The 18,015-nt window shown below is 43.4% G+C and overlaps 1 protein-coding gene across 1 annotated transcript in view; it reads right to left on the bottom strand.

Annotated features, from left to right (window-relative positions):
* The window catches only part of LOC136981998 (major facilitator superfamily domain-containing protein 6-like), a 34,653-nt gene that overhangs the window by 1,689 nt on the left and 14,949 nt on the right, over positions 1-18,015 (bottom strand). The window contains 5 exon segments of the mRNA XM_067278430.1: positions 19-189; positions 261-957; positions 959-1,677; positions 10,564-10,672; positions 12,660-12,739. Of these exon segments, the coding sequence (XP_067134531.1) occupies positions 19-189; positions 261-957; positions 959-1,677; positions 10,564-10,672; positions 12,660-12,737 (1,774 nt within the window). The 5' untranslated portion in view covers positions 12,738-12,739.

Genomic DNA, 18,015 nt, shown 5'->3' with positions numbered 1-18,015 from the left:
TTTTAAAATAATTTTTACCTGTTTCGTCGTCCTTCTCCTTACGGGTTTTTAAATTCCTTAACAATCCGTAATATATAATTGCGTATAATACTCCCAATATGGCGGAAGCCACTCCCATCGATCGGAAAGCGATTCGATTACGAAATGCGCTTATTAAATTTCCTCCTATCAGACTTCCCGACCCTCTCCCTATAACGTATAAAAATTGTTTAGTACAGTTCCTTAGTAATGTAGGAATATTGGAAAATTTCCGTACGTACCGATCCCGAAATGCATTCCTGCCACACAGCCTTGGATGGTGGCCAAAAGACCTTTCGGTGCTAGGCCGGCGGCGTAAGTCGCGGCTGCCACCCACATCAGATGATACGTGGACGCTTCCATGGCTTCGAATAACACGAACCACCAAGGATTGTGAATGTAGGAATATCCGATGCAACGAATGGCGTAGAAAAAGAAAGCCACTATCAGTAAGTTGACTCGACCGAATTTCCGGACGAAGAAATCCGAGGTGTAGAGGAACGGCAGACCCACGATGGCGCCTACGGTCAGAGTCAGACCCAGGAGATACTTCGGACTTCCGAGATCCAGAAGATGCCAAAACAGGAACGATTCCAGAAAACCCCAAAACGTGCCGAGAAAGAAAATTACTATCAGAAAAACGACGACTTCCGGCACGACGATTAGATTTTTGATATTTTTAACGATGTTTTTGGCCGGAGGAACCACGGGCAGATTCAGAATATACACTAGGACCATGTTGCATATTATCAGGAAATCGAAAACGTAAAAGGCGGGAGAGTAATCCGTGCGTCCGTTGTAAGCGGAAACCACGTCGACCAGAACTCCGGTGAGAGGAGAAAAGATGGCGGTGGCCAAAATGGCCCAAACGCGCTGGCGACCGTAGTCGTCTTTGTGCTCTTTGACCATGGCCAGAGTAGTCGCCTCCGTCAGAGAAAAAACAGATGGCCACGAACACTTGAAAACACATAAATACGGCGAACGCCGTGGCTAAAGTGGGAAGCCTCTGTCTCCACGCTATTTCGCAGCTTTCTCCATCGACGTCGAACGTTTTAACGCGACAGAACGGCGGACAATCTTCCGTGACGTTTTCTATCGCGCACCTAGAAAGGGGAACGGTTCGATTATCGTCGGCCACGCTTTGTACGGTATAAGAACAGGACACGTTCGTCGCTTCGGAATCGACGGACACGTTCAATTTTACGGAAGGAGTTTCATTATTGTCTCTTCCTAGGTGGATGCAATAAGGGTTTCCGCTTCTTTCGAAACACAGAGTTTCCACGGATTTCGTAGCTGGATGGCATTTCGAACTGCAAAACTCCACCCGAACGTCTATCGAACGATTTCGACCAAAACACGGTTCTTCCAACGTCAACCGCGGTTTTTGCCAATTTTCGCAATCCAGACGACCTTTACTCTGGCACGTCGATCGAGGAATGGCGGGAATGAAGAGGAAACTGGTGGCGAAGAACACATTACAGGCGAGGGCCACGTACAAAACGGGTTTGTATCTTCCCAGTTTATCCGCTATCAACCCTCCGACGGCCGGTCCGAGAAGTTTAGCGATCGGAAAGAACGTGTATATAAAAGCAATTTCGCTAGCGGTGACGCCTAATTGCTTCAAGTAAATCGTCATGTAAGGTAAGAGACTGGAAAATGCTGAAAAAATAAATATATTTTACATGTATTTTTAACGCTATTTATTCATTTTCTAGAATAAAAAAGCGCGTTACAGTTTCGACAGTTACCGAACAAGTAGGATATAATGTACTTTGTCACAATAAAAATTTCTTGCTCTTTGGATTTTTGTAAAATATATTACTTTTATATATACAATATATACACACATACACATTAGTATTTACACGTGCCGTAGGTAAATTGTATATACGCATTTATAGCCTACATACAACTTACACATACGCACGTAATTTCGCATTTATAGAGTAAAAGACGCCACGCGACTATGGCTAATTGCTATTAACTTATACGGATAATTCTAGAAATATTTTACACGGCTGAAAGGAGCAAAGTCGGCACTCAATTTTTTTGTAGAATCGAAGAATTGTCGAGAAAGTGAGACATTACGAAATTTCCCTTTCTCATTACTAGAGGCGAAAGTACACGCCCTTCTCGACACTCGCTCGGTCTCGAATTCACGGGATAATACGAATAAGCAGAGGCGAAAAAAAAGAATTTAGACGAATCGACCCGACTAAACGTTTGATAGCGTGGACTTGCTCAAAATCGACAAATCGGCTTATCAAAAACGATTACAAACTTCAATAAATTGACTGGAACAAAACTGGATATTCGAAGAAGTAAAATCGGTAATACAAAGCCAACCTAATCGAGTCGAAACCTCCGATAAAGCAAAAATATTTGGAAACTCAAACCACGACTACAACTAAATCATAAACGATCGAGAGCCACGGCAGTGACTCGGCGCCGAGTGAAAAAGTCGCCGACCGACTATACGTGCGGAAATCGGAGTTGCCGACGTACGGGGTGGCTTTCTCCGTCCCAAACGCCCGCAGTAATTTCGAGTATCTGGTTGGAAAAATACTCGTTTTCTCGGTGCGCGAAATTTCAGGTTTTCGTATTAACGGGTTGCCGAAATATAATCGATCGAAAAGTGCCAGTCTTCTTCTTCGTCCGGCACCGCACACGCTCTTGGGGAAAGAGCTACAGGGTATAGAAAGCTAAAAATTTAAACTTCGACCTTTCTGGTTACGAATGAAGTGCCGGGCAAACTTCCGGGAAGATAGTTCAAAGTTCGCGGGGTTCTCCATAGAGCTATTTTACTTTTCTCGCTTAATTTTACACTTATAAGGATAAAATTGGACGAAAACGGGTGGTTTTCGTTCAAAATTTCGTCCGGAATAACAAAAGCTCAAACTTACGCCAGTTAAAACTTTTTATAACTATTTTACTAAACGGCGTATCGAAAGCGTTGGGTCGTCTAACAACACGTCACTGCGTAACGTAATAATACAATCGTTAATCGAAAAACAATCGAAATCCAAATAAAAACATCCGAGATGTAAAAAGTTGCGCCAACTAAAAAATTGGGATTTTTTCGAGTTTTCGATCGACCGATGGGGGGCGAACAAATTTTCGGTGGGTCTAAGGGGAAAACGTCTTTTCCGAGATAAATCCACGTAATTTTAAGAGCGTCGCACGGAAACGATATTTAAACGACAAAAATATCGTCTGTACGAGAGGATAAAAGTCGTAAGTACGACCTTTGGCGTAGATGCGTATCTTTTACGCTTTTATACACGAGTTTTAAAGACGAGGTGGCGTTTGGGATAAATTCTGTAATAAGACGGAGAGAGATAACGGATCATTTTGAAAGTCGAAGGTCGTTTCTCGGAAGAAGAACGGAAATAATAATTGTCGCGCGGTCCTGTTTGGCCAAGCATTTCGTGGGCCAAAACTCTCGAACGGAATTAACCCAACGTATTTTACAAATTTTATAGAATATAGTCGATTGGGAACGCACAATTATTGTTTAACGGCGTTGCAGAAAATATCATTTCCTTTCTTATAATGGTTAAGACGGATGTGCGGCTGGTATAGGCTATTTACTCCGAGAGACGAGAATACGAACGCGCGCGTACGATTAGCCGGCGTTTAGACGAAGCGGCCATACGCTCGCGGGAGGAAATCACGCCTTCCGGAGGTCTTTTAACCCCGGTTCGGGCGTTACGGACGTGGAGAAAATCCGGAAAACTCGTAGTATTCGGGGACGAAGAGCGCTCGGCCGCCGGTGGGCCTTCTCGCTTCTTACTCTAGAATTAATATTCTATACACGCTACTTTTTCTGTCGAGGTTTGTCAATTTTGGACCGAGTTATTTTTACCGAATTCCCTTCTTAAATTAATCTTCCGATGCAAAAATTCTACCGAAAATTTAATCGAACTCGTAATTTCTATAACGGATGGCGAAACGAACGAGTAAGGACGTTTTAAAAAAGAATCGAGAATGCGGTAATCGTTCTAATCAAATACGTGGAAAACTGGCGTCTTTCGTGTTCGGTGTTCGATTGCGGCGCGACGACAAAAAACATTAAAAGAAAAATACCAATAAAAAGTCCGGCAACCGGTCGCTCGACTTTCCCGATAACGTTTCAAACCGCGTACTCGGCCCCATCGGTAACCGTACTTTATTGTTAAAAACTTTTTATATTTTTTATCGTAAAATGGCAAGAGGCTTAATTTCGAGGGCGGAGACAAATTTTATAAAAAAAAATTGTAAATGCTAATAACCGGTAAAATATAGTCCCGTCCCACTCGAGATACGACGCGAGACCTCCCTTTATCTCCCCACCCCGTCGACCTTCGACCACCAAAATTTAATAGCGTCGTCCCCTTAATAAACAAACCCGCCGAAAAAATTTCGGAAATTTTCGACTAAAAGCGCGGGAGTTATCGAACTCGAAAGAGAGCGAACAGTCGTGTCCCCTCATTCGATAACATCCATACGTACAGAAAAAAACCCCCGAAATTTTTTGCATTTCTCGAGAATCGAGTCAAAAAATGAGAAAAATTGGGGGACATTTGTCGACCGATGGCCATATTATCCCTCCGTTACGTATAACAGAGCCGGGAAAGTAAAAACCGAGTCTTTATGGAACGAAAGAGGCGGTCCCGTAATTACGTACCAGACGATTCGGAGATTACTTCGAATCTGGAGAAATACGTCGATCGTCGTCCGTTATTTAAGACATTTCGTTGGCGGTTTAAGTCTCGTCCGACAATAAACAGCGCGGGTAAGACGCGTGTCTCCGCGAAACGAGCGAGTCCGAAACGATCGAAAGTAATACTAAAGTATAATTTGATTAATTAGTTTCGTAATTACGACGTATTTTATTGTTGGCAATTGCTACATTGTATCTTACTGCGTTCGGTAGTGGAGTTTCGTCCGTTTTCGAATCGGGCCGACGTTTACCTTAACTCGGACGAATTCCTTTTATCCCGTCGCGACTTTTTACCCGGGAAGAAGCCGGTCTGGCGAGATGCGAATCTCCCGACATTTTCTGTGGCCCAATCGGGTGCCCGCGACGATTCGGAAGTCGAAGGTTATCCGGTTACGTGGCGGTTAACCTCGGCGTGCCGAGGTCGTCGCTTCGTTCGCTACGTACCGACGCATCCGTCCGTGGACGGCTCGTTTTTTCTCGGTTGATTTATCGAAAAGATTGAATAAATCGAGTGATGCCGGTGTAGAGGGACGAGGTCACCTTCCCCGCGCCACTCGTTATCTCTTAAATCTTTAGCGCCGACAAACCTTAGTTTAAATTTGAAAAATTTTCTCGGATCCGCTTCGTTACGTAAACCGCGTGTAGTTGCGTAGGCTACGAAGAATAACCACCCGAATAAATAGGGTTATCTAACACGCACTGGCCCGTTTGCGCTTTCCTATACGGATATACGATCGACTCCGTTATCTTTGGTGTATACGTAAATACGCACAAAAAACCCCGATTATTCGATCGACGCGGACCGATGGTACCTCGATGGCGCTTATTATTAGAATTTATAAACGTTTAAACCCATTTAAAAATATAAAAATTCTCGCGGTGATTAGCCGCGGTTTTCCGTTGGTCGTATATTAACCGTTTTTTATTTTATAAATAGATAAAACGTGATTTTAAAACACTTTTTTAGGTTTTAAGCCAGCCTAATTTTAATTTTTGTGCCGATTTTCCTTATATTCGTTGCTAGGAAAAAGCATAATATTAGTATTATTTCTTCGAGCAACGGATTTATGTATCGGATAATTTCCATAAAATTGTTGTTCAAATTAAACTAATAAAAATTCGTGCGGTTGCCTTAATAAATTTAAAAACGGACGGAAGAGAAACGATGGCTGGAAATGTAAGGGAGAAAATTCTATCAAATACATTTTGATAAATAATCAAATTCTTTATACGGTTTTCGTTTTAATGTCATATCGCAGTACAGGGCTGGGCGAGCGAGAGTTCGGCGGGAGTCGAAATGTGTAGGTTTTTGCAAAATGCGCGGAAGCCGCAGTTCTGTACTGTCGTGGCGGATAGTACGGTAAGGCGCGCGACTTTATTATTTAATACAGTCAAACCTGTTTTTATGCGCTCTTTTTATGTGCGATTTTTATTTGTGCGATTTTTTTAATGCGAATTTTTATTTGTGAGGTTTTTTGTGCGATTTTTTATTTGCGCGGTATAGTTGGCGACTAGTCTCGTGCGATTCGTCGTGTCTCACGTTGACTTATTATAGCATAAATGCACTTATTACAGTAATATTATTGCATGAATATGCGAAAAATGAAATAATTTACTTTTTAAGTCAACAAAACACCACCTGGAAAAAATATGTAAAACAGACGATAGACCAGACGATGCAGTCAAGTGCTGACATCTGTTGTCAATAAATTTTATTTCGTACGGTTTTGAGTTATTTTCTATGTGAGACTTTTTTTATGCGGTCCCTGTTGACCGCATAAAAAAATATTTTTTAATTGTGTTGCGAAAACTATTATTTACAGCCATTCGTGAAGTTTCGTGAGATTTTTTTTAATGCGTTTTTTTTAATGCGGTCCCTATCCCCCGCATAAAAACAGGTTTGACTGTATAAATATACAGTCGAACTGTGTGGCGTTTACTATTTCTATATTACCGACGAATTAGCGGTCGCGTAAGGTGGAAATTGTATCGAATTCGCATTAAAAATGTTTTTATTCGTTGGACTCGGCTCCCGAAGATTAAATCTCGAGTGCGCCGCCGTCGCTAACCGTTACGTAAAAGAAGTTTCTTAAATAAAATAACAAAAGAGTTTTTTTGTCCGGTTAGATTAACGGGGTTACGGGTAGAATGATAAATGGCGCGAAACGAAAGGTGGCTAATCGAGTCGTAAAGATAAAATTATCGCTTTAAAAATATATTATATGTACGAGGCTAGTTTATTATAAATAAAAAATGCCGTAAAGTCGACGTCGTGGTTAGGCATATAAATGTCTTCTTCGTCGACTTAATAACGCAATATTTCGTTCGTCGCGCTCGGAATCGACCGCGGAGAAATACGACTACGCGGGTAGGAACGGAAATAATTCAGAAATACAAAAGTATTATAAGGTAGTTAATTTTACCTTAACACAGATTTACTTCCTCGTCGATTACGACACGTGCCAAATCTATTTACAGAGTCACGTTTAAAGATACGACGAATGAAAATTTTGAATATTTATATTTTCGACGTCGTTCGTCCGACCGTTTCCCGTATTTTGGCGGATTTCGAGGATTTTTCCGCCGTAAGCGAGTAACTCGATAAATTCTACGTTATCGCCCGATAATAATAAAACTTTTCTTCCTTAGCGGATGTTCTTCGTATAATAGAATAATCGACGGGTTTGCTACAAAGATCGAACTTTTCGGATGGCGCGTCACGAAGAAAGAATCCGACGGAAACAAAGACTACGTTCGTCACGCCGAAAGTATCCGCTTAAATACGAGATCGCGGCCGTCTGTCGGCGTCGAAAGATTTTATTACTGGTCGTTGCCGGTTCCGCCACTTTCGGCATTTTATAAAATGTCGTCTTCGGGCGAAGAAGAGAAGAACGTAATTTCCCAACGTTAGAATAAAATTTAAATGGAAACGTCGACCATTCGAAAACGGAAAACAAATACAAATGTTTTAGAAATTTGTTACGTGTAAAACGAACTTAAACGCGAGAATAGTACGCGCGTGAAGAAAATATCAGTAGGGAGGAAAAGAAGCCGATAGGTATTATCCGGGGTGACGCGTTGTAAATGTAAATTTCCGAAAAGTGACGTTACGCGCTCCTAGTTTTTCGATAAGTAAAGCCTCCCGGACGAAGGTAACTCGACCGTCCGCGCACCGAACGAGAAGCCGAGTCTCGTTCCCAACAGGTACGGTACGTAATTTTGTTCCGCCGCGCTCGTCGTCGCCGATATCGTTCCGGTGTCGGGTTAGGTCGGATTTGTCGTTTTCTCGTCGCGGTCCCGACGTAAAAAAGGTTTGCGTCCACATTCGACGGTGGTAACGGACGCGAATAAACCCCGGATTTTTCTAGCGTGGATAATTCGTCTCCGACCTGGCGGAGGAGTCCGCGAAAGGTTACTCCGATAATTTAATCGGGGGATCGAGCCCGCAATTTCTAAAATCTTTGGCAACGCGTAGCGAGACGGGCCCCGGGTACGAAACGGGCGGGGTTACGAACGTTAGCTCCTCTTTCTTCGTAATTAACGCCGTAGGCGGAAAGGACGACGCGCGTACCCGGTTATCGACGTACTTAAATTTTGCACGCGTTTATCCGATTTTCCGGGTCGGTGTTTTAAAAGAATCCGATTGCGGGTAGGAGTTTTCTTTATCTAACGTAAATGGTGAGACGATATTAATTAAATCCGTACTCGGCCCGTATTCGGACGTTAACGACGCGTTAATTCGATACGAGGTGACGTTGGCGCTTTTAACGGGAGAAGTTTTTCTTTCCGATATTTTTCGTTTCGTCGTAAAAGTTAAATAACAGAAAAGTATCTTTTATTAAAAAGTAATAATAAGACGGAAACCGGAAAAGAAGCGGAGCGAATCGGCAACGTAATAACGAGTATGCGGAAAAATGAATTTCAAATTTCGATAAACGAAGCCACCGAATCGAATCGAAGAGAAAGCGTTCGAATTAATTATCAAATGCCATTGTTGTTCAAATTAAGTATCGTTAATATAAAAAGAACGAGGAAATATTCCCGAGGTTTATTTCGTTTCTTTTTTGACCGAGCCGTTTGTCGGAATCTTTTCAATTTCGTTTGTTCCGAACTCGCCTTAAATACGAAAGATGACGGAAAAGTAGACCAAAAAATCTAAAAAAAACGCGACACCTTAACTTGCCGAGAAATTCGATCGAAAAAAACGTAACCGGCGTTTTCGGCCGAAACCGTTGGCCATCGTCGGGTTAAACAAATTCGAACGTAAACAAAACGAAACAAAAAACTTAAATACGAATAAAATAACCAATGAAATATACATGTACGCGCGTAAAAAAACATAAAATAAAATGAAACATTATTATAAATAACAAAATATGTATATAAATAGGCTACGCGTATAGGTTAAATAAATATTAAAACACTATATAATAATATCTTACGCGAAAATGCGAAATAGGCAAAACTAACAGAATCGAAGCATTAAATTAAGAGCCGTCTAATCTTTTAATTAAGTATTTCCGGGCGAGGGCGACCCTTCGGCATCTCTAGTATTAATGCGCGTATGGCGCAATCCGCTCTCATATATTTGAATTTTTTCGGCGCTAATCGCCAACGCGGGCGAACGAACCGGTTCGATAACACTCGCTTCGTCCCGTTCGACCACCCGGCCCTCGACTCGCGCCATCCGCGATAGTATTGCGGCGTCGGATCTTTCGCCGACGTCGTACCCGCGTTCTCTCGATCCGACTCCTAAGGGTCTATTAGTGACACCGACGTAACTTTTCTTAATACCTAGTTCCGAGTTTTCGTACGGATGCCGAAGGGTCGCCTTCGGCCCGGAAATACTTAATTAAAAAATTAGACGGCTCTTAATTTAATGCCTCGATTTCGATATTATTATATAGTATTTTAATGTTTATTTGGCCTATACGTGTTTTGTTATTTATAATAATTTTTATTTTATTTTACGTTTTTTATACGTGTATACGTATATTTCATTCGTTATTTTATTCGTATTTAAATGTTTGTTCCATTTTGTTCGCATTCGAATTATCGGGGAAAGGCCAGTAAGACTCCCTTTTGACCCCGGGTGTCGAAAGATCCGAAGCGGACGACGTCGACTGTCGAAAGTAATTGCGTCGAGGAACGGTTTTACGTTAAAAGAATCTAGAACGTTACGGAACATTTTCTTGGTCGGAATTCTTTATCTGGCGAGAACACAAATCGGAAAGAATGCTAAAACTTTGCGAAAAATAAAAAAGTGGAGAAATTTTCGTCGGCGGAACGGCGTTAGAATTCGAATCTTTCTTCGGGAAGCCGGTTCTTAAACTTTTCCTCCATCCGCACTCCTCGCATTTTAAAACTTCGTTCCGGAATCCCCTCGAAAAATTTGTGGAGAGTTTGTTTAATTAAGAGCTAGGATCTCGTTTATACTCGGCCTAAGTAGACCTTAGTGACGAAGAAAAATTTATCCGCGCTCGTTCGCCGACGTAAAATCGTTATAGCCCGGGTTAGAGATTTACGGGAGAAGAAATACGTAATTATACGTGTAAATTCGATATCGGTACTCTGTAATTAATGTGGTATTTTAAATAAAGACCGGGTTGTCGATAAAAACGGTTTTAGAAAGTCGGACGAAAGGAAAAAATTTATGGGTTCGGCGCTCGGTCGAATTTTAAAGCTTAATCGACGGCCTCTGGGAAATAATTTGCGCGAAATTCGCCGATTAGCCTCCGCGAGACGGAGTTACGTTCGACGCGAGTTTATACTCGTCGGCGTTTTCGTAAAGTTCCGTCGTATTTCGTAGTCGAGTGTAATAAAGACGAGAACGTTTCACCTACCTCCGTACCAACAAAACAGAACGACTTTTAAAGGCACCAACTCTTTCTTTACGGAGGGGGCGATGCAAATCACCTTCCAACTTCGCCTTTGGGGTGGAACCCGTTCTTTCTGAAAATACGAAAAAGTCGTTTTTTAAAACAGAATTGTTAACCCGTCCGTATCTGGGTTTTATCGTAAAATTACGCCGATACAAAAGTCGACCGACGACGCGAGATGGCGATAAATAAGAAAACGCTAAGTTTATAGGCTTAAGCGGGATTCGTTTGGCCGCGGAATTAAAAATTCGAGTACGCTTTAGACAATTATAAAATGCGCAATTTGTACGTCTTTTCTGCCGTTATACAAAGCGTGAAAATACGTCGTTTCTCGGTAACATCTGGAAATCTTTAAAATTGTGCGGGTTCGAATTGCTCTCGACGATAATTTTAATTTTTGATGGAGTCTTTTCCATTTAATTTCCACTTAGTTAAAGCCGCGACACACCGGACCGGGCGTCGACCGCCGGCCGAGGCAAATACCCCCGGGAGGACTTTCTTATCGGAGTGTTAGGCCGCGACTCCGCTAGCCGTAAAAGGGCCGTAAAACCCCTCGCCGTAAAAGCTTTTAATCACGTGACTCATGATATTTTACGCCTAAAAGCGAGTTGAGCAGTGTTCGACTCGCTTTTACGTTGGTTTTACGACCTGCTCGGGCGTAAAATATCATGGTCACGTGATTAAAAGCTTTTACGGCGAGGGGTTTTACGGCCCTTTTACGGCTAGTGGAGTCGCGGCCTTAAAGCGGGAACCGCAAAAATTCACCCGGCCAAACCTCGGTCACCACCCGGCTTCCGTTTAGTTACGACTCGAATCCGGGAAACACCACGCGTCGTGCAGAGAAGAAACGACGTATTCTAAAATGTAAGGGAATCGCTCGGTCCAAGTGCGGATAATCTAGTGTATCGCTTTTTGCCATTTTTTAATCGCGTCGAATTATGTAAATATTTTCGTAAAGCCTCTCCGGTCAAATAAAATAATTCCGATTACGTTTTATTCGGCATTATCGAAAGTCGTCGGATACAGATTATAAAGGAATATTTCTGTGACAGAGAAGACCGCTACGTTATCGTAACGGTAATGCGTTAAATGCCCTTCGCAACGTAACGTACGCGGGCGAAAACGTCGAAAATCGATTTCCGAAATAGCGGGGGTCGACGATGCGCGGCCCCCGGTCTGTCGTCCAATGTTTAGGCGCGGCATTGTAGTACGGTGTCTGCTTCTTTTACGCGAAAACGTTCTTCTACGGGATTCGACCCTTCTGTCGAATACTAACTCAAGTAGCACGATGAAGTCGGCCGTGGAATTTCGCCTCGACCTTTATCGAGTATTATTCGAGAAATCCGTTCTTCGGCGATTCCGGCGGGAGCCAATATAACTTCGGGACTCGTATTCCTCTGTTTTTGACGGGCGAGTGACGGTGGCAGTTACGCCTTTACGTATATGCCCTTAATGTCGGCGGGTGTGCCGATTTATCTTAAAAACGGTGTTGCGGAATTCGATACGTTTACTAACTTATTCCGTCTATAATTAGCGACGAAAATAAAATAATAAAAATAAACGTCGGGTTCGATGCTTTACGTCTCGTACGCTTATTAACAATCTCGATTATTACGTTAATGCGCCAACACACTATTGTATAGAGCGGTGTTGGCCACTGCCACGCGGGCGTGGCCAGAGTGCCCGGAGTGCTTCGGAGAAATATTAAATGTTTTTCAGAATTTTGAATATGATTTTTAAAATCTTATTTGTCCTTCGTTCGCGACCGGCAGAAGGGAGAAGGAAGCACAGTATTGGCTAGAATGGTCTGCGCGTCTTCCGGCATACGGGAGTTCCACCAAGCTTTTATAAACGTAGCTCTTTACGCGTCGATTCGGTCTTTTTAATTTTATAGCGTACGGCGTTTATAAAACTGTAAGTTTTTGTGCGGGTAAGTTTAACTTCCGGATCGTCAAAACTTTTAAAAATCCAGCGTAACTTATTTTACGGGACGACCGAATTATTCGGTGGCATCCTAATACAAAACCCGGCAGTTTACGGAGAATGCGTTTGTCACTTACCCGCTTATCGGGAGGCGCGGGGCCACTGGCCGATTCCGTCACGCGGCAACGTCCCTGGTTTACGGCTTTCGTTTCCATTCCTGAAAAACATTATAGGGATTAACTCTCGTTTCGCCCATCGATAATAATAATAAAGTATATAACGATAAAGCTAAGCGTATAACGGCAGTATAGTATCTTAAAAATTCGACAATAAAAGTTAATATGTGAAAGTAAAGATACTGTTTTTACTACGTTTGCGATGATAATACGGAAAAAACTCGTAGAATATAGTCGGTCTTTATATCGATAGGTGACGTATACGACCGTAACTCGGATAGTCCGCCGCCATCCGAGCGCGAAGGCAAATAGGTCGGCTGATTAACAGTATTCACCAACAGGGTTTTTGCGCCATCGGAGCGTCGACCTTAGGCGGATCCGCTCCATTTGGTTTATGAAAAAATAATCCATTCGGTAATACCAGTCGATAATTATTTTTTAAAGATTTTTCTGTAAATCCGGCTCATCCGCCACTTATATTCTAGTAAGAGGCTGGTATTTAAGAGCTGGGATTTAAGGGCGGGGATTAAAGCGTTGATTATCCCGGTTAAATAATTAAAAAGACGTGGCAAAGACCCGAATAAAGTCTACTTTGCGATTGTATTTTTGTCTCCGGTACTCGATGGTGACTTTTTTGCCTCGACCGGCAGTTTATCGAGCTAAATATTTTATTTACGTTAACATTACGCCGGGGCGCCGTACTTCCCCGAGAAACCGGTCGGTAGATTTCGTACTTGGTCCAGCGTGACGTAACGAATAAACTTAACCGGGAATGCGAGTAAACGCGTAATTTTAATATTTAGAAAAGCGCCGGGTAAAAGGAAGTTGTCGGTCGACCGAGTCTCGGCCCTTTTCGACTATTACGGGGGAAGGTCGGCGGTGGGAAGGAAATTAACTTCCGGAAATCGTTGGCAAAACTACCGGGTTTACCTCCCGTCCACCCTCGTCGATCGGCAGGAGGTAAGTGTGGGTCCCGATGGCAACGGAAGCTCGGCGCTAAATTGCCGTCGGTCTTCCGTCGAATTTCTCGAAAGCGGAATTAAATGTCGCCCGTTTCGCCTCTTTACGGAATTATTAAACGCTTAATTATTAGACTTTTCCACCGGAGTGGGCAGACGATAACTCCCGCGGTAAAGACTACGCCTCCGGAGCCGTAACCAAATAATGGACGAGGTGCCGAAACAAGAATTACCGCATTCCTCTAGTAACGTCGAGCAGGAACCGCCGGAAAGAGTCGTCCGGAGACGTTTCGGCCTTTGTAGGAAAACCCCAACGAGATATTTTCTGCCGCCGTTCCGAGAAAACGGAGGGGATTAAACCCTTTCTCTCCACCCGGTCTTTTCTCGGAAGTCCAAACCGGGACTCTCCCCTCCGTCTACGTAAACTGCTTAAATCATTTTTCCCGGTAATGCGGAAGTGCCCTTCCGGTGCGGCGGAAAATTATCCGGCTCCTTCTTCCTCCCGCCCAAGGATTTACGCTCCGGTCTTCCGCACGGGCGGGCGAGCGCGCACCGTAATTTACCAAAGAAATGCTCCCGTATGTCGGCGCGTTCCGATCGCATTTCGCAAAATCTCGGGCGAACAAACGGAAGTTTTAAATCAAACCGGCCCGGGCACGGCGGAGACTTTAAATACTCAACGGAAGATCGGGTTAGAAACGGAAACCGGCCGCGGCCTACGGGACGCTCGGAATTTCTGCAATCGTCGACGCCGTTAAATTTCCATTAATGGCGTTTAAACCGAGACGGAAATTCGGGGCCGTGCCGCGCGATGATACATCGCGAGAGGGCGGCATACGCAGCATTTCCGAGACTCGCATCATACCGAGAAAATCTACCGCACGGCCCTGCGCAAATACCACACGGACTGTCGTGCCGTCCGGCCACGGGACTGGGACGTCGTCTCCGGTTTCTCTGACGTAGAATTAAGCCTTTTGCCGGGAAGAACCCGGTTTTTACACTATTTGCCCGGGTAAAATCGTTTGCCAGCACCCGAAATAGTTGGTGGGTTTCTCTCCGACGACAAAAGGGATGCGTTGGCGGCCAGTAAGAAAGAGTAAAACAATAGTAAAGAAACGAATGACGATTGGCAAATTTTAAAAATTAAGGAGAAAGGGTCCGGATATTCTCTTTTGTAAACTGTACTTTCGGTCGGAAGAAAAACGTCCCGGACTCGGAGCCGTTTCCAATATCCCTCACTTCCGGTCCGTATTAATTAGCCTCTTTTAAAGTCCATCTCCGGGCGATTTGGGCGATTAGTCGCTTACGAAATTAGAGAAGTCGTCGGTAGCGGCAGCCGAGTCTTCTCCGCTATTTAACTGCGGTCGACTTTATTTATTTAATATTAATTTCCGTTAAAGGCGCCCGTTCCGCTTTTCTCTTTCTTCCGCCCCCCCGGAGAACGGAGCGTCTCGGTACGCGGGCTACCGCTCGGTATTTGGCGGGAGAAAAAGGCCATTTACGAGGCCCGGGTTCGGGTGTTTTATCACCCCCCGGGCCGGTCCAATACGTAAGCCGAAGGGACGAAACCGGTCCCGTTCAGGATAATTTTCCCGTTCGAAAGAAAACGTCCGGGTTGGTTCGCACCCGCCGGTGGCCGAAAGGAAAAGGACAGAAAACGGTCCCGTACTTCCGGTTTTGGCTTCCGACGGCGCCTGCCGGCGAACGTTAAAAGACGGGGTCAAAACAGTTTGACCTCCGGAAAAGAAAGTAATTCCGTCGGACGAGAGAATCTTCGCGGGAACGGACGCCGGGTGGGGGATTCGGGCCGTCCACCCGACCGTTACTTTTAAGAAGGCGAGGAAAGCCCGAGGCCTTACCTGGATACCGCCGCTCCTCCGGATCCCACGTCTGAGCCGGTGGCCGGCCGAGCGGAGGCGCTCGGCCGAAAACGTCTACTGCGCCGATTCGGAACGACCGGCCGTAGCGCCTCTAGCGGAATAATCGGCGTAGAGGCAGGCGGAAAGGCAAAATTAGGAAAGAAGCCGGTTCCGTGGCCGTGCGGGGAGAGGGAAAAACTACCGTCGAAACTGGGTCCGTTGGCTACGGTTTCGGCGTAAAGGTAAGCGACGGTAGTCTACCTTTACCTGGCCAACGTATCGTACGTAGCCGTACCGGCGCTTCTCCCTTTTATCCCCCGCGGATACGGATCTGAACAAACCTGTAATTTCTTCTATTTAAATCGAAATTTTTATTTATCTATATATATAAAATTACATGTTTTGACTGATTCAACATCGCTCGGAGCAAACCGCCGAACCTAAAGAGGTGAAATTTGGTACACAGTGACGGTACGTCGTGAAAATGCACACTAAGAAGGGACTTTTGGAAATTCCCCCGCGGGGGAGAGGGAGACGATTAAGACTTAACCCGAAGAACGGCTTCTATTGTACTATTTTACACGCGATTTTTTGTTTTTGATAGCAATAACTTAATTTTCAAATGTACAATATTTACCAAATCGTCCAAATCGTTGGTGGGAGCAACGCCGGGCTCATTTGCTAGTAAAAATATATTTCTATAAATCAAAATTTAAACTACGAGTTTACCCTGGTTTAACTTCTTTCATTAATAATAAATTGGTAGAAAATAATTTTTCTGTAAATTCGTAAGTCTGATGTTATTTTAACCACGATGCGAAAAACGTGTTTATTATAACAAACTGGCAGATGGCTCGGGCAAAAAATAACAACGCCAAAGATTAAGATTAGAAGTACAAATTAATCTAATAGATCATTTCCTACTTCTAACCTTTCTGTTTTATTAAATTATAGTATTTGATTTATATAACTGTAAAGGTTATCTTACGTAAGAATTTATCCCACCGAGTGACTAATCAAACACATTTTAAAATTCTTTAAATTGTGCACAGCAGAGGAATAAACAATTTCTAAAATGCGTTACGTCGGTCACTCGGTGTGAAAAACTTTTAGGTAAGATAACCTTGGTAGTTACATAAATCAAATACTATAATATAACAAACGTTAAAACAAAAACCGTATAAAGATTTTGGTTATTTCGGCCTACCATTGCCATACTCGGATGGTACGAAATGGCACGATTTCGTTGGTCGAGTAGACGGGAATTTAAATTAAATACTGTAATAAATTTCTCAGATATCGTAACATTTTCTAACGTTCACTCTAAGAAACTGTACCGTTCGCAGCCGAATATCGGACGGTAATCCGCTAACCGATCAAATTTGGCGAAAGATGAACTAAATATTTAAACTCGACACCCCGGAAAACCGCTTAAAACGTATTTTGTGCAGCCGGTAACGTCGTATTACGTAATTTTCCGATTCGAATGCCCCCGTACCGCTGGTCCGATAGAGAGAAGGGATGTCGCGGAAGGGGGTTTAAGTAATTCGACCAAAAGTAGTCGTTGACCTCCCGGAAGACAGGATGGTCAACGACTACTACTTCGTACCGGTCTACTATTAATATTTGTAAAGTGATCCGTATTAGGAACTTCGGTCACTTGCCGGGCCATCGGGTAGTGCTAGCCACGTACCGTACGTGATCGAAGTCGCTAACATTAACCTTCGAAAGATTTCGTATAAAACTTGTTTAACTAAAAAAAATCCTATAAAAATGCCATAATAATTTCTTCTATGTGATTACATAGTTTAAATTTTGGCAACGGATTGTATAAACTACGTGGGAAGTATGTACTCGTAAATATTGCGTTTATAGAAAAATTATTGGGCTGCAATTTGAAAAATTAGTAGACAAACTCCGACTGTCCCGATGTCTGTCCGTCTGCCTGTTTCCTTAATCTCGAGAATGGAGTAAGATAGATAAAAATTGAGAGCAGGTATGGAAAGCTTAAGGACAGTAGACCCAGATTAACTATACGGAAATTTCCGGTCTGGAATAAAAGTAATTTTACTTCGATTCAAAATGTTTCCTCGAATGGAGTTAGATAGATGACCGACACGACTCTGTTGCTAACAGGAATAGTATGATGTACAGGGGCAGGGGCACCCTATGATTAAAAGTGTCGAGAACATTGTGACGAAAAGTTGCAGCCCGGCATTGTTGCGATGACGCAATAAATAATCTGTGGTTAGAATAAGTTTGGTTTATTTGGTTAAAGGTAAAGAGACGCGTGAGCGATCTGCCAAGGAGGATATTTCCTGGGAAGATTTTCGTGTAAAGCTGGCTCCTATGTACGCGTTACTAACTTGGAGAAAACCGGGAAAACTTCACGTTCCGGGAAAACCCACGACTAATTAACTACCGTAGTTCGGTGCTTTTATGCACTTCGCTACTGGAGGGCACCTATTAGAATTAAGAAAGTACCGTTCAGAAATGAAA

This window comes from Centruroides vittatus, unplaced genomic scaffold, assembly GCF_030686945.1.
Source record: "Centruroides vittatus isolate TY-2023 unplaced genomic scaffold, ASM3068694v2 contig_8, whole genome shotgun sequence".
Taxonomy (NCBI): Eukaryota; Metazoa; Arthropoda; class Arachnida; order Scorpiones; family Buthidae; genus Centruroides; species Centruroides vittatus.
This window is presented reverse-complemented; position numbering and strand designations above follow the sequence as displayed.